Source organism: Heterodontus francisci, chromosome 20, assembly GCF_036365525.1.
Source record: "Heterodontus francisci isolate sHetFra1 chromosome 20, sHetFra1.hap1, whole genome shotgun sequence".
NCBI classification, from domain to species: Eukaryota; Metazoa; Chordata; class Chondrichthyes; order Heterodontiformes; family Heterodontidae; genus Heterodontus; species Heterodontus francisci.
This window is the reverse complement of record NC_090390.1, coordinates 17,247,965-17,272,044: the sequence shown is the minus strand read 5'-3', so window position 1 is coordinate 17,272,044 and position 24,080 is coordinate 17,247,965. Positions and strand designations below refer to the sequence as shown.

At 44.7% G+C, this 24,080-nt stretch overlaps 1 protein-coding gene across 1 annotated transcript in view; it reads left to right on the top strand.

Moving 5' to 3' along the window:
- Positions 1-9,153: 9,153 nt before the first annotated feature.
- Positions 9,154-24,080, top strand: part of LOC137380848 (broad substrate specificity ATP-binding cassette transporter ABCG2-like) — a 181,788-nt gene continuing 166,861 nt past the window's right edge. Inside the window, exons 1-4 of the mRNA XM_068053260.1 lie at positions 9,154-9,369; positions 9,458-9,567; positions 10,832-10,915; positions 12,501-12,615. Coding sequence (XP_067909361.1) covers positions 9,154-9,369; positions 9,458-9,567; positions 10,832-10,915; positions 12,501-12,615 — 525 coding nt within the window. The remainder of the gene's footprint in view (positions 9,370-9,457; positions 9,568-10,831; positions 10,916-12,500; positions 12,616-24,080) is intronic.

Genomic DNA, 24,080 nt, shown 5'->3' with positions numbered 1-24,080 from the left:
AAGTCCTCCTTACTAACATCTGGGGGCTTGTGCCAAAGTTGGGAGAGCTGTCCCACAGACTAGTCAAGAAACAGCCTGACATAGTCATACTCATGGAATCATACCTTACAGATAATGTCCCAGACCCTGCCATCACCATCTCCGGATATGTCCTGTCCCACCGGCAGGACAGACCCAGCAGAGGTGGCGGCACATTGGTATACAGTTGGGAGGGAGTTGCCCTGGGAGTCCTCAACATCAGCTCTGGACGCCATGAAGTCTCATGGCATCAGATCAAACATGGACAAGGAAACCTCCTGCTGATTACCACCTACCGCCCTCCCTTAGCTGATGAGTCAGTACCCCTCCATGTTGAACAGCACTTGGAGGAAGCACAGAGGGTGGCGAGGGCACAAAATGAACTCTGGGTGGGGGACTTCAATGTCCATCACCAAGAGTGGCTTGTTAGCACCACGGCTGACCGAGCTGGCCGAGACCAAAACGACATATCTGCAAGACTAGGTCTGTGGCAGGTGGTGAGGGAACCAACAAGAGGGGAAAACATACTTGACCTCGTCCTCACCAATCTGCCTGTTGCAGATGTATCTGTCCATGATAGTATTGGTGGGAGTGACCACCGCACAGTTCTTGTGGAGACGAAGTTCCGCCTTCACATTGAGGGTACCCTCCATCGTGTTATGTGGCACTACCACCGTGCTAAATGGGATAGATTTCGAATAGATTTAGCAAGGCAAAACTCGGAATCCATGAGGCGCTGTGGGCCATCAGCAGCAGCAGAATCGTACTCAACCACAATCTGTAACCTCATGGCCCGGCATATCTCCCACTCTACCATTACCATCAAGCCAGGAGACCAACTCTGGTTCAGTGAAAAGTGCAGGAGGGCATGCCAGGAGCAGCACCAGGCATACCTCAAAATGAGGTGTCAACCTGGTGAAGCTACAACACAGGACTATCTGCGTGCCAAACTGTGTAAGCAGCATGCGATAGACAGTGCTAAGCGATCCCATAACCAACGGATCAGATCTAAGCTCTGCAGTCCTGCCACATCCAGCCGTGAATGGTGGTGGACAATGAAACAACTAACTGGAGGAGTTGGCTCCACAAATATCCCATCCTCAATGATGGGGGAACCCAGCACATCAGTGCGAAAGATAAGGCTGAAGAATTTGCAACAATCTTCAGCCAGAAGTGCCGAGTTGATGATCCATCTCGGCATCCTCCTGAAGTCCCCAGCATCACAGATGCCAGACTTCAGCCAATTCGATTCACTTCGCGTGATATCAAGAAACGACTGAAGGAACTGGATCCTGCAAAAGCTATAGGCCCTGACAATATTCCAGCAATAGTACTGAAGACCTGTGCTCCAGAACGTGCCACGCCCCTAGCCAAGCTGATGCAGTACAGCTACAACACTGGCATCCACCCTGCAATGTGGAAAATTGCCCAGGTATGTCCTGTACACAAAAAGCAGGACAAGTCCAACCCGGCCAATTACTGCCCCATCAGCCTACTCTCAATCATCAGTAAAGTGATGGAAGGTGTCATCAACAGTGCCATCAAGTGGCACTTGCTTAGCAATAACCTGTTCAGTGACGCTCAGTTTGGGTTCCGCCAAGGCCTCTCAGCTCCTGACCTCATTACAGCCTTGGTTCAAACATGGATTCAAGAGGTGAGGTGAGAGTGACTGCCCTTGACATCAAGGCAGCATTTGACCGAGTATGGCATCAAGGAGCCCTCGCAAAACTGAGGTCAATGGGAATCAGGGGGAAAACCCTCTGCTGGCTGGAGTCATACCTAGCGCAAAGCAAGATGGTTGGACTTAGGGCTTGGATTAGTACCTGGGAGTATGATGTTATTGCTATTACTGAGACTTGGTTGACGGAAGGGCATGATTGGCAACTAAATATCCCAGGATATCGATGCTTCAAGCGGGATAGAGAGAGAGGTAAAAGGGGTGGAGGAGTTGCATTACTGGTCAAAGAGGATATCACAGCTGTGCTGAAGGAGGGTACTGTGGAGGACTCGAGCAGTGAGGCAATATGGGCAGAACTCAGAAATAGGAAGGGTGCGGTAACAATGTTGGGGCTGTACTACAGGCCTCCCAACAGCGAGCGTGAGATAGAGGTACAAATATGTAAACAGATTATGGAAAGATGTAGGTGCAACAGGGTGGTGGTGATAGGAGATTTTAATTTTCCCAACATTGACTGGGATTCACTTAGTGTTAGAGGTCTAGATGGAGCAGAATTTGTAAGGAGCATCCAGGAGGGTTTTCTAGAGCAGTATGTAAATAGTCCAACTCGGGAAGGGGCCATACTGGACCTGGTGTTGGGGAATGAGCCCGGCCAGGTGGTTGAAGTTTCAGTAGGGGACTACTTTGGGAACAGTGATCACAATTCCGTAAGTTCTGGAATACTCATGGACAAAGACGAGAGTGGTCCTAAAGGAAGAGTGCTAAATTGGGGGAAGGCCAACTATACCAAAATTCGGCAGGAGCTGGGGAATGTAGATTGGGAGCAGCTGTTTGAAGGTAAATCCACATTTGATATGTGGGAGGCTTTTAAAGAGAGGTTGATTAGCGTGCAGGAGAGACATGTTCCTGTGAAAATGAGGGATAGAAATGGCAAGATTAGGGAACCATGGATGACAGGTGAAATTGTGAGACTAGCGAAGAGGAAAAAGGAAGCATACATAAGGTCTAGGAGGCTGAAGAAAGATGAAGCTTTGAAAGAATATCTGGAATGTAGGACCAATCTGAAACGAGGAATTAAGAGGGCTAAAAGGGGTCATGAAATATCGTTAGCAAACAGGGTTAAGGAAAATCCCAAAGCCTTTTATTCATATATAAGGAGCAAGAGGGTAACGAGAGAAAGAATTGGCCCACTCAAGGACAAAGGAGGAAAGTTATGCGTGGGGTCAGAGAAAATGGGTGAGATTCTAAACGAGTACTTTGCATCGGTATTCACCGAGGAGAGGGACATGACGGATGTTGAGGTTAGGGACAGATGTTTGATTACTCTAGGTCAAGTCGGCATAAGGAGGGAGGAAGTGTTGGGTATTCTAAAAGGCATTAAGGTGGACAAGTCCCCAGGTCCGGATGGGATCTATCCCAGGTTACTGAGGGAAGCGAGAGAGGAAATAGCTGGGGCCTTAACAGATAACTTTGCAGCATCCTTAAACACGGGTGAGGTCCCGGAGGACTGGAGAATTGCTAATGTTGTCCCCTTGTTTAAGAAGGGTAGGAGGGATAATCCAGGTAATTATAGACCGGTGAGCCTGACGTCAGTGATAGGGAAGCTGCTGGAGAAGATACTGAGGGATAGGATCTATTCCCATTTGGAAGAAAATGGGCTTATCAGTGATAGGCAACATGGTTTTGTGCAGGGAAGGTCATGTCTTACCAACTTAATAGAATTCTTTGAGGAAGTGACAAAGTTGATTGATGAGGGAAGGGCTGTAGATGTCATATACATGGACTTCAGTAAGACGTTTGATAAGGTTCCCCATGGTAGGCTGATGGAGAAAGTGAAGTCGCATGGGGTCCTGGGTGTACTAGCGAGATGGATAAAGAACTGGCTGGGCAACAGGAGACAGAGAGTAGCAGTGGAAGGGAGTTTCTCAAAATGGAGACATGTGACCAGTGGTGTTCCACAGGGATCCGTGCTGGGACCACTGTTGTTTGTGATATACATAAATGATTTGGAGGAAAGTATAGGTGGTCTGATTAGCAAGTTTGCAGACGACACTAAGATTGGTGGAGTAGCAGATAGTGAAGGGGACTGTCAGAGAATACAGCAGAATATAGATAGATTGGAGAGTTGGGCAGAGAAATGGCAGATGGAGTTCAATCAGGGCAAATGCGAGGTGATGCATTTTGGAAGATCTAATTCAAGAGTGAACTGTACAGTAAATGGAAAAGTCCTTAGGGAAAATTGATGTACAGAGAGATTTGGGTGTTCAGGTCCATTGTTCACTGAAGGTGGCAACGCAGGTCAATAGAGTGGTCAAGAAGGCATACGGCATGCTTTCCTTCATCGGACGGGGTATTGAGTACAAGGGTTGGCAGTTCATGTTACAGTTGTATAAGACTTTGGTTCGGCCACATTTGGAATACTGCGTGCAGTTCTGGTCGCCACATTACCAAAAGGATGTAGATGCTTTGGAGAGGGTGCAGAGGAGGTTCACCAGGATGTTGCCTGGTATGGAGGGTGCTAGCTATGAAGAGAGGTTGAGTAGATTAGGATTATTTTCATTAGAAAGACGGAGGTTGCGGGGGGACCTGATTGAGGTGTACAAAATCATGAGAGGTATAGACAGGGTGGATAGCAAGAAGCTTTTTCCCAGAGTGGGGCATTCAATTACTAGGGGTCACGAGTTCAAAGTGAGAGGGGAAAAGTTTAGGGGGGATATGCGTGGAAGGTTCTTTACGCAGAGGGTGGTGGGTGCCTGGAACGCGTTGCCAGCGGAGGTGGTAGACGCGGTCACGATAGCGTCTTTTAAGATGTATCTAGACAGATACATGAATAGGCAGGAAGCAAAGAGATACAGACCCTTAGAAAATAGGCGACATGTTTAGATAGAGGATTTGGATCGGCGCAGGCTTGGAGGGCTGAAGGGCCTGTTCCTGTGCTGTAATTTTCTTTGTTCTTTTGTTCTTTGGACGTCAATCATCTGAGCTTCAGGACATCACTGCAGGAGTTCCTCAGGGTAGTGTCCTAGGCCCAACCATCTTCAGCTGCTTCATTAATGACCTTCCTTCAATCATAAGGTCAGAAGTGGGGATGTTCGCTGATGATTGCACAATGTTCAGCACCATTCGCGACTCCTCAGATACGGAAGCAGTCTGTGTAGAAATGCAGCAAGACCTGGATAATATCCTGGCTTGTGCTGATAAGTGGCAAGTAACATTCGCGCCACACAAGTGCCAGACAATGACCATCTCCAACAAGAGAGAATCTAACCATCTCCCCTTGACATTCAACAGCATTACCATCGCTGAATCCCCCACTATCAACATCCTAGGGGTTACCATTGACCCAAAACTGAACTGGAGTAGCCATATAAATACCGTGGCTACAAGAGCAGGTCAGAGGATAGGAATCCTGAGGCGAGTAACTCACCTCCTGACTCCCCAAAGCCTGTCCACAATCTACAAGGCACAAGTTTGGAGTGTGATGGAATACTCTCCACTAGCCTGGATGGGTGCAGCTCCAACAACACTCAAGAAGCTCGACACCATCCAGGACAAAGCAGCCTGCTTGATTGGCACCCCATCTACAAACATTCACTCCCTCCACCACCGACGCACAGTGGCAGCAGTGTGTACCATCCATAAGATGCACTGCAGCAATGCACCAAGGTTCCTTAGACAGCACCTTCCAAACCCGCAACCTCTACCAACTAGAAGGACAAGGGCAGCCAATGCACGGGAACACCACCACCTGCAAGTTCCCTCCAAGTCACTCACCATCCTGACATGGAACTATATCGCCATTCCTTCACTGTCACTGGGTCAAAATCCTGGAACTCCCTTCCTAACAGCACTGTGGGTGTACCTACCTCACATGGACTGCAGCGGTTCAAGAAGGCAGCTCACCACCACCTTCTCAAGGGCAATTCGGGATGGGCAATAAATGCTGGCCTGGCCAGCGACGCCCACATCCCATGAATGAATAAAAAAAGGCAAGTATCCCATTTGCCTTCCTAACCACCTTACCTACCTGTGCTGCTGGCTTCAGTGATCTGTGGACAAGTACACCATGATTCCTTTGACCTTCTGTGATTCCTAGGGACGTACCAACCATTATATATCCCCTTACTTTGTTAGTCCTCCAAAAATGCCTCACCTCACACTTCTCAGGATTAAATTCCATTTGCCACTGTTATGCCCATCTTACCAGCCCATCTATATTGTCCTGTAATCTAAGGCTTTCCTCTTCACTATTTACACCACCCCCAATTTTGGTGTCATCTGTGTACTTACTGACCAAAGCTCCTATATTCATGTCTAAATCATTAATGTACACTACAAACAGCAAGGGTCCCAATACCGATCCCTGCGGTATACCACTGGTCACAGCATTCCAATCGCAAAAACAACCCTCGACCATCACCCTCTGCCTCCTGCCACTAAGCCAATTTTGGATCCAATTTGCCAAATTGCCCTGGATCCCATGGGGTCTTACCTTCTTAACCAATCTCCCATGCGGGACCTGATCAAAAGCCTTACTGAAGTCCATGTAGACTACATCAACTGCTTTACCCTCATCTACACATCTCGACACCTCCTCAAAAAATTCAATCAAATTTGTCCGACATGATCTTCCCCTGACAAAGCCATGCTGACTATCCTTGATTAATCCCTGCCTCTCCAAGTGGAGATTAATCCTCTCTCTCAGAATATTTTCCAATAGTTTCCCTACAACTAATGTTAGACTCACCGGCCTGTAATTACCTGTGCTCCAGAACTTGCCGCGCCCCTAGCCAAGCTGTTCCAGTACAGCTACAACACTGGCATCTACCCTGCAATGTGGAAAATTGCCCAGGTATGTCCTGTGCACAAAAAGCAGGACAAATCCAACCCGGCCAACTACCGCCCCATTAGCCTCCTCTCAATCATCAGTAAAGTGATGGAAGGTGTCATCAACAGTGCCATCAAGCGGCACTTGCTTAGCAACAACCTGCTCAGTGATGCTCAGTTTGGGTTCTGCCAGGACCACTCAGCTCCTGACCTCATTACAGCCTTGGTTCAAACATGGACAAAAGAGCTGAACTCAAGAGGTGAGGTGAGAGTGACTGCCCTTGACATCAAGGCAGCATTTGACCGAGTATGGCATCAAGGAGCCCGAGCAAAACTGAGGACAATGGGAATCAGGGGGAAAACCCTCCGCTGGTTGGAGTCATACCTAGCGCAAAGGAAGATGGTTGTGGTTGTTGGAGGTCAATCATCTGAGCTCCAGGACATTACTGCAGGAGTACGTCAGGGTAGTGTCCTAGGCCCAACCATCTTCAGCTGCTTCATTAATGACCTTCCTTCAATCATAAGGTCAGAAGTGGGGATGTTCGCTGATGATTGCACAATGTTCAGCACCATTCGCTACTCCTCAGATACGGAAGCAGTCTGTGTAGAAATGCAGCAAGACCTGGATAATATCCTGGCTTTTGCTGATAAGTGGCAAGTAACATTCGCGCCACACAAGTGCCAGACAATGACCATCTCCAACAAGAGAGAATCTAACCATCTCCCCTTGACATTCAACAGCATTACCATCGCTGAATCCCCCACTATCAACATCCTAGGGGTTACCATTGACCCAAAACTGAACTGGAGTAGCCATATAAATACCGTGGCTACAAGAGCAGGTCAGAGGCTAGGAATCCTGAGGCGAGTAACTCACCTCCTGACTCCCCAAAGCCTGTCCACAATCTACAAGGCACAAGTCAGGAGTGTGATGGAATACTCTCCACTAGCCTGGATGGGTGCAGCTCCAACAATACTCAAGAAGCTCGACACCATCCAGGACAAAGCAGCCTGCTTGATTGGCACCCGATCTACAAACATTCACTCCCTCCACCACCGACGCACAGTGGCAGCAGTGTGTACCATCTACAAGATGCACTGCAGCACCTACTATTAGACAGCACCTTCCAAACCCGCGACCTCTACCAACTAGAAGGACAAGGGCAGCAAATGCATGGGAACACCACCACCTGCAGGTTCCCCTCCAAGTCACACACCATCCTGACTTGGAACTATATCGCCGTTCCTTCACTGTCGCTGGGTCAAAATGCTGGAACTCCCTTCCTAACAGCACTGTGGGTGGACCTACCCCACATGGACTGCAGCGGTTCAAGAAGGCAGCTCACCACCACCTTCTCAAGGACAATTAGGGATGGGCAATAAATGCTGGCCTGGCCAGCGACGCCCACATCCCGTGAATGAATTAAAAAAAGGTTTATCGCTACTGCCCTTCTTGAATACTGGTACCACATTCGCTGTCCTCGAGTCCTTTGGCACCTCTCTTGTGGCCAGAGAGGATTTAAAAATTTGTGTCAGAGCCCTTGCTATCTCCTCCCTTGCCTCGCATAACAGCCTGAGCTACATCTCATCTGGGCCTGGGGATTTGTCCACTTTTAAGCCTACTAAAACCACTTAATACCGCCTACCTTTCAATGCTAATTTGTTCGAGTATATCACAATCCCCCTCCTTGATCTCTACACCTACATCGTCCTTCTCCATAGTGAACACAGATGAAAAGTAATCATTTAAAACCTCACCTCCATCCTCCGGCTCCGCACACAGATTGCCACTTTGGTCCCTAATGGGCCTTATCCTTTCCCTGCTTATCCTCTTTCCCTTAATATACTTATAAAACGCCTTGGGATGTTCCTTTATCTTGCCCGCCAGTGTTTTTTCATGCCCCCTCTTCGCTCTCCAGATTACTTTTTTAAGTACTCCCCTACACTTCCTATACTCCTCTAGGGCCTCGGCTGTTTTCTCAGCCCTCTGAATGTGCCATAAGCCTTCTTTTTTCCTTATCCAATCCTCTATATCCCTTGTCATTCAGGATTCCTTGGACTTATTGGTCCTACCTTTTACCCTTACAGGAGCATGTTGGCCCTGAACTCTCACTGTTTGCTTTTTGGATAACTCCCACTGGTCTGATGTCGACTTTCCTGCAAGAAGCTGCTCCCAGTCCACTTTGGCTAGATCCTGTTTTATCATTTTGAAATTGGCCTTCTCACAATTCTGTACCTTTATTTCTGGTCCATCTTTGTCCTTTTCCATAACTACCTTAAATCTTACAGAGTTATGGTCACTATCCCCGAAATGCTCCCCCACTGACACTTCTACCACTTGTCCGGCTTCATTCCCTCGGACTAGATCCAGTATCGCCCCTTCTCTTGTAGGACTTACTGTGTGCTGGCTTAAAAAGCTCTCCTGGATGCACTTTAAGAATTCTGCACTAAGACTATCCCAGTTAATATTGGGGAAGTAGAAATCCCCTACTATTATTGCCCTATTATTTTTACGCCTCTCTGAGATTTGCCTACATATCTTCTCCTCTATCTCTCCCTGTTGAATTGGGGGCCTGTAGTACACTCCCAGCCAAGTGATTGCCCCCTTTTTGTTTTTAGGTTCTACCCATATGGCCTCATTTGAGGAACCTTCTCAGATATCATCCCTCTTTACTACAGTAATTGACTCCTTGATCAATCTCCTCTTGATCAACACCACCCCGTCACGCCTGAAGATTCTACATCCTGGAATATTGAGCTGCCAGTGCTACCCTTCCCTCAGCCACGTCTCTGTGATTGCAATATCATATTCCCATGTGTTAATCAACGCCCTCAATAACTTACTTGTAAGACTCCTTGCCTTAAAAAAGATACAACCCAGCCTTTCATTATTTGCTTGTGCCTTAACAGGTCTATATTTGCTCTGCCTTCCAGACTGACTTAATTTCTCTTCTATATTTGACTGTACCTCCACTCTGTAGCCCATCCCCCTGCCCAAGCACTAGCAAACCTTTCAGCAAGATGTTGGTCCAGTTCCAGTTCAGGTGCAACCCGTCCAACTTGTACAGTTCCCACCTTCGCCAGAAACAGACCCAGTGATCCAGGAAACTAAAGCCCTCCCTCCTTCACCATGTCTTCAGCCATACATTCATCTGCTCTATCCTCCTATTCCTATACTCAATAGCACGTGGCACCGAGAGTAATCCAGAGATTACAACCTTTGAGGCCCTGCTTTTTAATCTGCTATCTAGCTCCCTAAATTCTTGTTGCAGGACCTTATCCCTCTTTCTACCGATGTTGTTGGTACCAATGTGAATCACGACCTCTGACTGTTCACCCTCCCCCTTCAGAGTGTCCTGTAGCCGCTCCGCGACCTCCTTGACCTGAGCACCAGGGAGGCAACATACCATCCTGGAGTCCCGTTTATGGCCACAGAAACACCTATCTGTACCCCTTACGGTAGAGTCCCCTATCACTATAGCTCTCCCACTCTTTTTCCTCCCCTCTTCTGCAGCTGAGCCACCTGTGGTGCCACAGACTTGGCTCTTGCTGCATTCCCCTGAGAAACTATCCCCCCCAACAGTATTCAAAGCGGAATATCTGTTAGAGAGGGAGATGGGCCCAGGGGACTCCTGCACGACCTGCCGAGTTCTTCTACTCTGCCTGGTGGTCACCCATTCCCTTTCTGCCTGAGCAGTCTTTATCTGTGGTGTGACACTTCCCTGTACATGCTTTCCACGATGATGTCAGCCTTGCGGATGCTCCACAGTGTCCCCAGCCACCGCTCCAGATCCAAAACATAGATTTCGAGTAGCTGCAGCTGGAGACACTTCCTGCACACGTGTTCGCCCTGGACACTGTAAGTGTCCCTGACTTCCCACATTGCACCGGAGGAGCACTCCACACTGCCGAGCTGTCCTGCCATGACTTACCCTTAATTTATTCCCTTAAATTACTCAAAAATGTGAGATTATTTACACTCGGGACCTTGATTCCCTGAAAACCACTACTTACTATATAAAAAATTGTAATAATTACTAGTAATTATTAATAAATTACACTAATTAAAAATGATATCCTATGTAACTGTGACAAAGGTAAACTATCCCTTCTCATTCTTCTTGACCTGCCTACAGCCTTTGATATGGTTGACCACATCATCCTCCTCCAATGCCTCTCCACCGTGGTTCAGCTGGGTGGGACTGTACTCACCTGGTTCCGTTCTTATCTGTCTAATTGTAGCCAGAGTACCACTTGCAATGGCTTCTCTTCCCACTCCTGCATTGTTACCTCTGGTGTCCCCCAAAGATCTATCCTCGGCCCCCTCCTATTTCTCAACTACGCGCTGCCGTTCAGCGACATCATCCGAAAGCACAGCATTAGTTTTCACATGTGCGCTGACAACATCTAGCTCTACCTCAACACCACCTTTCTCAACTCCTCTACTGTTGCTAAATTATCAGTCTGCATACCTGACAATCAGTACTAGATAAGCAGAAATTTCCTTCAATAAGATATTGGGAAGACTGAAGCTATTGTTTTCGGTCTCCGTTTCAAACTCCATTCCCCAGCTACCGACTCCATCCCTCTCCCTGGCAAAAGTCTGAGACTAAACCAATCTGTTTGCAATCTTGGTGTCATATTTGACTCCGAGATGAACTTCTGACCACATATTTGCACCATCACCAAGATCGCCTATTTCCACCTCCGTAACATAACCCAATGTGCTTATCTGCTGCTGAAACCTTTATTCATGCCTTTCTACCTCTAGACCTGACCACTCCAATGCACTCCTGGCTGGTCTTCCACATTCTACCCTCCATAAATTTGAGGTCATTCAAAGCTCTCCTGCCCTTGTCTTAACTTGCACCAAATCACTTTCATCTATCACTCCTGTGCTCACTGACTTGCATTGGCTCCTGGACAATCAACGTTTTGATTTTAAAATCCTCATCCTTGTTTTCAAATCACTCCATGGCCTTGCCACCCGCCCCCACCGCCACCCCCCCCCTCCCCACCCCCCCACCCCCCCATAATCTCCTCCAGACCCACAACCCTGTAAGATGTCTGAACTCTTCTAACTCTGGCCTCTTGAGCCTTCCTGATTTTAATTGCTGCACCATTGGTAGCAGTGCCTTCAGCTGCCTAGCCCCTAGCTCTGGAATACCCTCCCTACACCTTTCCCCCTCTTTACCTCGCTTTTCTCCTTGAAGAGACTCCTTAAAACTTACCTCTTCGACCAAGCTTTTCATCATCTGACCGAATATCTCCTTTCTGATGTTCTGATGAAAAGTCATTGAGCTGAAACATTAACTCTGGTTTTCTCTCCACAGATGCAACCAGACCTGCTGAGTATTTCCAGCATTTTATATTTTCATTTCAGATTTCCAGGATCTGCAGTATTTTGCTCTTCTAATATCTCCTTATGTGGCTCAGTGTCATATTTTGTTTTATAACGCTCCTGTGAAGCACCTTGGATCATTTTATTATATTAAAGGTGCTATGTAAATATAAGTTGTTATTGTTATCCCCACAGATGCTCACTTTCATTATTTAAATGAATTTGTTCCCAGAATTTGGAACAGTGTCAGGGTGAGGCAAAAGTATCAGCTGGAAGTTTTACCTTTCTATGTGAAAACGATTGACACTTGTTTGTAGTGTTTGTACCAACCAGAATATCTCACCTCAGGTTTCAACATGCATTTATTATTTCTCTATGTAGAATACACAGAAAATTGTCCCTAAACCAAGGCCTAAACCTCTTAAAATTTGGAATATTTTGTACCAGGTATATTGACAACGCTTCAGGAATTAAAAAGATGACCTGATTAAAATTGGTTTTGTGAGTTTGATTATAATCCATACTAAAGAATAAGAATTTGACTGCAAAATGTAATTGCTTTGTTTGTATCATTTTTTTTCAAATAGAAATGCATTTAACGTTAATATTACAGATTTTTTAAAACATTTATATCAGATTGTTGGATATTCTGGCTGCAAGAAAGGACCGCAAAGGGCTGTCTGGGGAAGTCCTGATAGATGGAATTCCACAACCTTCAAATTTCAAATGCATCTCTGGTTATGTTGTTCAGGTAAGTGCATTTATTTTTCTTTAATACTAGTACAGGGTAATTTTGTGAGGCACTATCCCTGGCATGGGGTGTGAGTGGCACAATTAACACTGTAATGTTAGAACTTAGTTTCCAATCCAGGCTTCCATCTAGTGAGGCTCCAAGCTGAGTTTACAAAACTCCCTTATCTGTCATACCATCTTTCATACATGGACTGCAGCGGTTCAAGAAGGCAGCTTACCACCACCTTCTCAAGGGAATTAGGGATGGGCAATAAATGCTGGCGTAGTCAGCGATGCCCACATCCCATGATCGAATAAAAAAAATTTAGTGGCAGAACTGTGCCATCTCCTACAGAAATATCTCCAGGCAGCATCTGTAATCCAGACTGTACCACCAATGACCTTTTAAATCACCATGAGTATTAATTTTTATGTTTTTGCCTCCTTCGACACTAGCATTGGGAACAGCTGACAAGTTAATAAGGCAGTTAAGAAAGAACAGGGGTCCTTTGTTTTGTAAATGGAAGTATTGAATACAAAGCAAGAAAATCATGCTAAACATTTACAAATCTCTGATTAGATCTCAGCTGGATTATTGTGTACAATTCTGGGCATCGCACTTCAGGAAGGATATCAAGGTCCTGGTGAAGGTACAGTGAAGGTTTACCAGGATGATACCATGGATGAGGGATTTCAGTTTTGTGGAGAAATTGAGTAGCTTGAATTGTTCTCCATAAAAGTAGAGAAGGTTAAGGGGAGACCTTATGAAGGTATTTAAAATTATGAGTGGTTTTGATAGAGCAAGTAGAGAAAAACTGTTTCCTCTGGCAAGTGTGCTGGTAACCAGAGGGCATAGGTTTAAAAGAGCAAGAAATCCGCTTGCTGGAAGTGTGTCAGTCGTTGAAACCTTTCAAGAACACTGTGAGCTCCATTTTAATAGTGATTCGATTTTTAACCACAGTTGGCATGGTTTCCCAGAGCCAAGAGGAGCAGGAGTGTTTTCTCCAGGTCCAACAAGCTTACCTGTAAATCCACCCCTCCCCCAATCTTCTCAGCGATCTTGCCACTTCTCTCCCACTGCGATAACAGATACCAGATAAGGCTGAGGCATTTGCAACAATCTTTAGCCAGATGTGCTGAGTGAATGATCCATCTCAGCCTCCTCCTGAAATCCCCAGCATCACAGATGCTAGTCTTCAGCTAATTTGATTCACTCTGCATGATATCAAGAACTGACTGAAAGCAGTAGATACTGCAAAGGCTATGGCCCTGACAACATTTCAGCAATGGTACTGAAGACATATGCTCCAGAACTAGCCATACCCCTAGCCATGCTGTTCCAGTACAGCTACAACACTGGCATCTACCGGGCAATGTGGAAAATTGCCCAGGTATGTCCTGTACACAAAAAGCAGGTCAAATCCAACCCAGCCAATTACCGCCCCATCAGTCTACTCTCAATCATCAGTAAAGTGATGGAAGGTGTTGTCGACAGTGCTATCAAGTGGCACTTGCTTAGCAATAACCTGCTCAGTGACGCTCAGTTTGGATTCAGCCAGGGCCACTCAGCCCCTGAGCTCATTACAGCCTTGGTTCAAACATTGACAAAAGAGCTGAACTGAAGAGGTGAGAGTGACTGTCCTTGACATCAAGGAGCCCTAGCAAAACTGGAGTCAATGAGAATCAGGAGGAAAACTCTCCACTGGTTGGAGTCATACCTAGCACAAAGGAAGATGGTTGTGGTTGTTAGAGGTCAATCATCTGAGCTCCAGGACATGACTGTAGGAGATCTTCAGGGTAGTGTTCTAGGCCCAACCATCTTCAGCTGCTTCATCAATGACCTTCCTTCAGTCATAAGGTCAGAAGTGGGGATGTTCACTGATGATTGCACAATGTTCAGCACCATTCGCGCCTCCTTAGATACTGAAGCAGTCCGTTGAGAAATTCAGCAAGACCTGGATAATATCCTGGCTTGGGCTGATAAGTGGCAAGTAATATTCGCATCACACAAGTGCCAGGCAATGGCCATCTCCAAGAACAGAGAATCTAACCATATCCCCTTGACATTCAGTGGCATTACAATCACTGAATCCACCACTATCAACATCCTGGGGGTTACCATTGACCGGAAACTGAACTGGAGTAGCCATATAAATACCATGGCTGCAAGAGCAGTTCAGAGGCTAGGAATCCTGCAGTGAGTATCTCATCTCCTGACTTCCCAAAGCCTGTCCACCATCTACAAGGCACAAGTCAGGAGTGTGATGGAATGCTCTCCACTTGCCTGGATGGATGCAGCTCCAACAACACTCAAGAAGCTCGACACCATCCAGGACAAAGCAGCCTGCTTGATTGACACCCCATCCACAAACATCCACTCCCTTCACTGCCGATGCACAGTGGTAGCAGTGTGTCCCATCTACAAGATGCAATGCAGCAAGGCTACTTTGACAATACCTTCCAAACCTGTCACCTCTACCACTTAGAAGGACAAGGGCAGCAGTTGCACGGGAACACCATCACCTGCAAGTTCCCCTCCAAGCCACACACAGTCCTGACATGGAACTCTATTGCTGTTCCTTCACTGTCACTGGGTCAAAATCCTGGAACTCCCTTCCTAACAGCACTGTGGGTGTACCTACCCACATGGAATGCAACAGTTCAAGAAGGCAGCTCGCCACTACCTTCTCAAGGGCAATCAGGTATGGGCAATAAATGCCTTGTCAGCGACGCCCAAATCCCATGTACGAATAAACCCTCCCCCCGCCCATCACCATCTACATCCCCTCCTCTTCCTCCCTTTGCCCCAATCAGATCTGACTGACACCAATCTCCCTACCCACCCCATCCCATTAAATCCTCAACAGCGATCTCTCCCTACCTGCTGCTCTACGACACTCTTCTGCTACATGTTTTCCCACCTGTCAAGCAAGAAACCTGGAGAAAAAAATTAAAAGAAGTGCTGGATGTTCAGGAAATCCATACTTCCAAGTTTGCCTTCCATAACTCCTCCACCCCACAGCAAAGGTGTCTCTGGGACAATATCAGGGCCGATGATTCTATGATCTGCAGCATTGTCCAAGTTCTATATGCACAACTTCCCAGACCCTCCTAGATCACTTTTGTGTCCTGCACACGCCACTGTTTTGTTTTGCCAAGAGGCATAATTATGGGAAAACAACAGGTACAGAAGGTGCACAGGAACAAAGCATTGAAAATGAAAAAGCACAGTTTAATAAATGAGCGCCAAAATAGATATTTTAAAGGAAAATCATGTCTGACAAACTTGATTGAGTTCTTTGATGAAGTACAAAGAGGGTTGATGAGGGTGGTGCAGTTGATGTGTATGTGGACTTTCAAAAGACGTTTGATAAAATTCTACATAGTAGACTTGTTAGCAAAATTGAAGCCCATAGGATTAAAGGCCCAGTGGTACTATCAATACAAAACTAACTAAGAGACAGAAAGCCAAGAGTAGAAATGAACAGTTACTTTTTCTGACTGGTGTTCCCCCAGGGCTTGGTATTAGGATCACTGATTTTTTTTTCTGAATATTAATGACCTGGATTTGGTACAGGGGCCATAATTTCAAAGTTTGTCGACAACGCAAAATTTGGAAATGTAATAAACAGGAAGGAGGCTTTTGTAGACTTCAGGAGGACATAGACTGGTGATGAGCAGACACATGGCAGACTAAACATAATGCAAAAAAGTGAGCAGTGATGTATTTTGGGAGGAACATCAGGAGAGGCAATATGGATTGAATTATAGACATAAAAGGGTTCTGGAACAGAGAGGCCTGGGGATTAACATGGAAAAATCATTGAATGTGGCAGGACAAAATAATAAGGATGCTGAAACAAAAAGCATACAGGATCATTGGATTTATCCATTGAGATATTGGAGGCAATTTTTACCTATCCAATCAGCGGAAACGGGCGGGATTGGGTCCACCACTGGTTTTACAGCCCGCTCAATTTTACTCTCCTTTGAAGCCAACAGTGAATAATATTAGGCAGGATATAAAACTGGCATTCCATCCTATTCTATTTCTGAAGGGCAGGTTAGTTTAAAATTATTTCCTATAAAGTAACAAAGCGAGGAAGCTGTGCTTTCTTTTGTTCTTTCACGGGATGTGGACGTCGCAGGCAAGGCCAGCATCTGTTGCCCATCCCTGAATGGCCTTGGCAACTGAGTAGCTTGCTAGGCCATTTCAGAGGGCAGTTAAGAGTCAACCACATTGTTGTGGGTCTGGAGTCACCTGTAGGCCAGACCAGGTAAGGATGGGAGATTTCCTTCCCTAAAGGACATTAGTGAACCAGATAGGTTTTTATGACAATTTCATGGTACCATTTCAGATTTTTTAAATTAATTAATTGAATTTAAATTCCACCAGCTGCCATGGTGGGATTTGAACCCACCTCCCCAGGGCATTAGCTTGGGCCTCTGGATTACTAGTTCAGTGACATTACCACGACACCACCGTGTGCCCATTATAAACATTTATAAATCATTTGTTAGGCTCAGGAGCATTGTGTTCAATTTTTGGCACTGCACTTTAGGAAGAGTGCCTTGGTCTTAGAGAGAGTGCAGAATAGATTTAGGAGAATAGTACCAGGGATGAGGACTTATCTGGAAAGATTAGAGAAGCTGGTGTTGTTCTCCTTAGAGCAGAGAATATTAAAGGGAAATCTAACAGAGATGTTCAAAATTTTGAGTGGTTTTGATAGAATAAATAAAAAGAAACTGTTTCCATTGTTGGGAGGATCAGTAACTGGAGGACACAGATTTAAGATAACTGACAAAAGAACCAGAAGGGAAATGAGTGTTTTTTTTACGCAGCAAATCGTTATGGCATGCAATACACTGCTTGAAAAGGTGGTGGAAGTTGATTCAATTATAACTTCAAAAAAGTATAGGATAAATACTTGAAAAGGAAAAATGTGCAGGACAATAGGGATAAAGCAGAGTCAGTGGGACTAATTGAATAGGTCCTTTGGAGAGCTGGCACAGGCACAATGGGCCGAATGGTCTTCTATACCATGTGATTCTTGGGCCTAGAAATTTGGCCATGTCCACTTTTGTGAATGCAGGGCTGAAGAGAACAATCCTTGCACCAAAATGGTGAATATGGAGGCACCCATGATATTGAGCCTCAGACCTAATTGTAACAGAGCCAAAACCTTTGTTTTCTCCTATCTGGTTCAGAATTCTGGCAGGTCAGAACTTCTGACTGTCCTTCCAAATCCATCACCAACTCTGACTTATTTCCCTAGGTTTAGGGCCATTTGTGATGTATGCTGTGCTTAGCAGGAACTAGTAGTCCAGAGACATGAGTTCAAATCTCATGACAGCAGCTGTAGAATTTAAATTCAGTTAATTAAATAAATCTGGAATAAAAATCTACTATCAGTAATGATGACCATGAAACTACTGGTTGTCATAAAAACCTCTGGTTCAGTCATGTCCTTTAGGGGAGGAAATCTGTTGGTTCACCAGCTTATTGCAAGCATATGCAGGGGAGACTGCACCCATACAAGATGGCGTACAAATTCCCTGAGAAGTTTCAAAACATCATTCTTAGACCATTTTACAGATAACAGTTCATTTGTATTTACCAATCATTCTGTTATACATTCAGCAACCCCCCCTTTTGACCCTTGGCCCCGCCCAAGTTGGCCAAACACCAGCAATGAGAATTCCTCCGCTTGTCCTTTGGATGGCCAGTCGTCCAGTCTCCTGGAGGAATCCTAAACTGCCAAACTGTATGGATTAGCCTTTCCTCTAATCCCTGTATCCCTTTCCCGTGTGCGCATGGTGGGTACCGGAGCATATCCTCGGAATGCCATTTTATATTCTTTTAGGGCTTGCCACTGGTAGTGACACAGACAAATGGTCCATACCAATACTGTCAAGCTAAAAATTGTCATTACCACGTGGAGGATTTCCCACCAATTTGTCAGTCGCCCTGCAGTAGAGTAAGCTAAGGCCGCCCTAGCCAATTGTGTTGCTGATCTAGTGGCCAGGTCTACATGGATGTGCCCCTGTGTGATTTGTTCTCTCGATGCCCGGGTATACTGATGTGCTATCTTTGTGGCCTGCTGCATGGCCAATCGTGCTACCCTGCCTGGGGTTTCATCCATAAATTCTGTATCATCCCACCAGGGGCTAAATACATATCCCGTTGTTTGCCCGGACAGGTGGAAGTCCCCTAATATAAGGGAGTCAGTCACTTGCATGCAAAAACTGGTGTTAACTAAGCATCTCAATCCTCCAAAGACCATTTCAGCCTCGCTTGTAATAAAACACCATTGCGTTGGGGACATCTGAACTGCCTTGCATGCATCCTGGACGGGGGATATCTTGAGCGTGATTTTGCTACGGTTAGTCAGGGGCTCTAGGATACGACAAGCACATCCTTGGTACTCATCCAAATCGTGAAATTAACCTAAGAGAGGTACCCATGGGATCCTGCTCGATATACCCAACCATCCCTTTCTACTCCCAATGACTCAAAGCGATAACTGTTGTTAAAGGAGGTTCCCGGGCAATACTCTTGGAGTATTATCACTAGGAATTTGATAACCCCGTCCGCTCCTCCACTCTGGGGTCAAGTGACCACTAGCTCTTGTCGTTCCTGGTGTAGATTTATGAGATTCAGTTGGTGTATTGATTCAAACATGTGTCCGGGGATGGTTCCAAACCTGATGTATCCTATATCCGAGTTTATTCCCTCCGTCAAATCTCGGGCTAACATGTCGCACACTCTTCCCCTGCTTTGTGAGTCAACGGTATCAACTAGCCCTTGATTGGTAATATTTAGGGCTCTCACCAGTCCTTCGCCTTGTATCTCAATAGCAGTCAGGGCATATTCTGTCCCGTATGCATTATACCACAGTCCTTTGGCTCTTTCAGCAGCTACTCGTGACATGTAATTGTTTATTTCATGGTTCTGAGCAGAGTTTATTACTGAATTCGTGCTCCCAAAGAGTCCCCCTACATCTCTCACCAAGCTCTTTGTCCATTTTTCCCGCCTCCTGATTCCTGGGGTAATTCGAAGCTTGTAATCCCCATGAGCTGTCCTAACCGATATCTAGCCCATCTGATTGAACTCTGATGATCCCTACATGGTCCCTGTAATGTAGCCACCAGGTTTGTGACGTTTTAAGTCACTTCCAGAGATACCATGGTAACGTCATGCAACAGGGGTTTAGCCTTCCCTACCCTAACTATCCCATCTGGAGGGGGGTTTGTCATAGGACAGTGAGTCGGCCTTTTATACCCACAAGTACTCAAATTATAACATTATTTATCATACCAATCATGCCTATCCATTACATATTTACATACTACTTGACAATAGTGGCCATCAAGGCCCGGTTCCCAAACGAAGGGGGGGCAAATCAGTCCATCCAGCTGTGATGTTTACTTCATGAAGGATGGTGCTGTCTGCCTTATTTGTTTGACACCCAGAATACCATTTACCCAACCCAGCCACATTATTTTGGATACATTTACGGTTTGGTTGCCAGACTTTCGTCTGGTGTGTCTGGGTGGTAATTCGGTCCGTAATCCAGGTAGTTGGCTTCTTTACCCATTCCCCAGTCCCTCCTCTGGGGAGCTGAGCATATTGTCCAGGGTGCAGGCAGGTGTTGTCGTGCACATGTACCGTCGGTGCCTCCCACGTTGCTACCGATCCACTCAGGATAAGGAGATACCTGCGACGATATTAACATCGGCTCCCATTGCCTGGGTCGCCGTTAGATTTCTCGGTGTCTATATACATTTTCAACAGTGCATAATGTTTCCATTTACTTCCCGTTTTCATATCTATGAATGCACACGTATCACTTGTCATAATTACCTCATGTGGTCCGTGCCATTGGGGTTGAAGTCCACCACGTTCTGGACCCATTCTGACCATTACCTTATCTCCTGCGGAACCTTCTGTTTTTCCAACTGCTGATCCAATTCTATGTCCTTAGCTGCTTGTCTGTCCTGAACCTCTTGTCTGAGCTTGTGTAGCTGTTTACTCATTTCTCTGACTTATACTCTCAGATTCTGCCTTTAAGCGGGCCTGCGTCAGTCCATCCGACCATTATTCCTTCTGGTAACTGCATTGCCCATCCTGTCATTAGCTCAAATGGAGTAAATCCTGTATTCTTATTTGGGGTGGCCCGTAGGTGCATCAGAATGCTGGGTAAACCTGTTGTCCAGCTATTCCCTGTTTCTTGTATTGCTTTAGCTATAGAGGTCTTTAATGTCCTATTCATTCTTTCTACCATTCCAAAACTTTGAGGATGATAGGGGATGTGGAATTTCTGTTTTATCCCCAGAATTCCTTTATTAGCTTTTGCATCAGCCCAATCTAATTGCCAATTCCCATTAATTATAATTCTATTTCATTCATGAGCCCTGGAGAAACCATACAATCATAATACTTTAAAACAGAAATCAAACATTACCATTTGATTCCAGGCATTACCATATTTTGTTAGTTTCTTTTTCCTCTATCTTAGATGACATTTTAATTTCTTAAAAGTAACTTGCTAAATTACACTGAATTTTCGACATCTCAGATTATTCCAAATTCAAATAACAGTGTTGCTGGAGCGACGGGTTTTATTAATGTTCCATTTAATATCTCTCCAAAAGAAACTTTTTTTTAATACTTCGGAACCACCTAGACTGTTTTTGTTTTTTGTTTTCTAAAACTTTGATTGTCATATTAAATGTCAGATAAAGTTCCCTTTGAGTGCTTTAAATAACCATTCATATCAATTTAATTTTGTTTATCGATTCCAATTTCTTATGCCCAGACATGGTGGTATTGTATTTTGTATTATATTAAAGACAGAAAAGCTTGCAACTATCTCTCCTTCTCAAGCACATTGTCTCATTGATAAAGATGCTGTGACATTTGTTGTCTGCAGTTATGTTCTTAAATTCTTAAAGCTGCTGGATCTCTTGCTGTGGCATCAGAATCCATTGTGGCTCTGTCCCAAAAGATCAATGGGTTAATTTTTTTCAGGAATGCAAAAATTAAATGGAAAAACAATAGCTGCAGTAAGGTTAATTTCTTTGCTTATCTTCAAGGCGGCAGAGCAAAACATTCTCAGCTGTGTCACTTTGCGTAACCTTTTTATTTTCCCTGATCGAAAAGAACTAAACTTCATTTTAAACTTTTTTTTGGTATCCTTAGAGTTTTAAAACAACAAAATCATTAGTAACATTATCAACTTCAAAGGAAACCATCTCCGTTCGAGAAGACAGTAGTTTAGATTAAACTCCCATTGTTTCCAAACTTTTAGCATCTTTTGTAAGAGGTTTCTAATCCAAGGATTTTTTTTTATACGACCAAGATGATTCCAAATTTTAGTTCACGGCAATAAACTTTTAAAAGTTTTTCTCAACTTAACAGGTTAGTTAACCTTAATAGTATAAACTTAATTCAGACTTATTAACTTATAATACTTACTAACTACACACAGAACAGCACGTGTTTTTTTTTAAAGTTAGGTAAATTATGTCATTTTTCTTGTTCTTTCTTCAGGCACCTTTTCAAATGACTATAATAAATAACTTTTTCTTTAGTTTTTCATTTTAACATTCTTACAACAAAAAATCTAACACCAGCTTCTTACACAAACTTTAATCTTTCCCATATCTCCTTTGCTTATCCTTCTCTCCCTTAAAAACAATATCCAATTTCTGACATTTGCTACTTAAAAACAGTCAGTAAAACATGTCTTCAAGTTTAAACTGCAAAATAAAGCAATAGCAGATTTGAAACGTTGGTCCAATTAAAGCAGTGTTTTAAACTTCAAGTTGGATTTCTGCCAGACGTCTTCAAACTTTCAAGGCTGAATCTTATCTCTTAGAAATTGTTAATTGCCTTTTTACAGTTGCAAAACCAACTTTTAAAATAGAAATAAAACTTTAATTTAAAATATAATTCAATTTTATATCCCATTCCTGGGTGCATAATCTTAAATTGAAATGAGCACACTCAACAATCACTTTTCACACTCATTCAATTCCAAACAACTTAGAAAATTGATTCCTGTAATGGGTTATGAATTCAAAGTATCAAAATCTGTGCCAAATTCCCTGTCCCGATGCCAAGGAATGCACACGGGTTCAACTAGTTCACAAAACATGACTCAAGGTTCCCTCAAAATAAACACGTGTAAAAATAGAATAAGTAACAGACTCATGCTTTCAACGTTAAAGCCAGAAAACAAAGAGTTAACGACAGTCAGTTCTACAGAACACAAGCTGCACATCCCAAGGACATTCGTTTCATTCGTGGAGGCTTCCAACATTCACATATTTGAATCAAAAGACACAGTAACTTGTTTCCTGTATTTATGGGCGAGGTGAAGAGACATAGTCCCTCCGCCTCCCCATTCCGCGACAAACTTGAGTTCCGTTTTCTCGGCCGTCGTCATTTTGAGCGTGCTCTACCTTTCAATCCGGGATCCAATCATCCCCCGGGACACACTCGTCCCAACTCATTCGTGCACTCAGGGATCCAATTGTCCCCTCAGGATTCTAGTCCCCCCCCCCCCCCAACCGCCTGAGTCTCAGGTCTAAAGTTCGGACACACCCTGTGGACCTCCGTTCTAGTCTGATGCAAACAACAGGAGAGTATTCTTTCAAATGAAACATTACTCACCAGAACATTGTTTTCGCCTTCACAGAGGGCCAGGTGTATCCTGCCGATTACGCCACTGAAAGGGAGGTCAGTCACCCTCCGATTCCGCAATAGACCAGATGAGACTCGAGCTTCTTTGTTCACCGGTTTATTGCAAACATATGCAGGGGAGACCACACCCATACAAGATGGCGTATGAACTCCTTGAGTAGTTTCAAAACATCATTCTTATACCATTTTACAGATAACAGTTTGTTTGCATTTACCAATCATTCTGTTACACATTCTTACTCTCTTATCTCTGAACAATTGTGTATACTTGTACATAACTAGGTTACCCTATTACATTCGAAGCATGTATACATTATACTATCCAATCATTAGCAATGCACGTACACATGAAACTTTGACTCTTGTCTGGTTTTTGTCACTCATGACAGCTTGTGGTTCATCAAGCCTTCTCCTTTGTTCACTGTCCTTGTCTTTTTCTCCCCCTTCAGTAGGGTTTGTTGTGTTTTCTTGCTTAACACAAACATGCCAATTACAGACAAGATTGGTGAATCTAAAAGGTCTTCTAGTTGTTTTCTGGTTCCCAGGTGTTGGAAATAATCACACTTTAAACTTGGAAAAACTTGAGCTTTTCATTTATTTGTTCATCCACCATGCTGCCTGCTGTAGGACTGGTGAAACTGGTTTTCTGTTACATATCACAGTGCAGCCATGAATGGGCCCCACTGGAACACTTACACATAATAGCTCGTTCCTAGCTAATTAGTTGCTCGCACTTTACAGATAGTATAACAATATATAACATCCCTTTTTCTTTA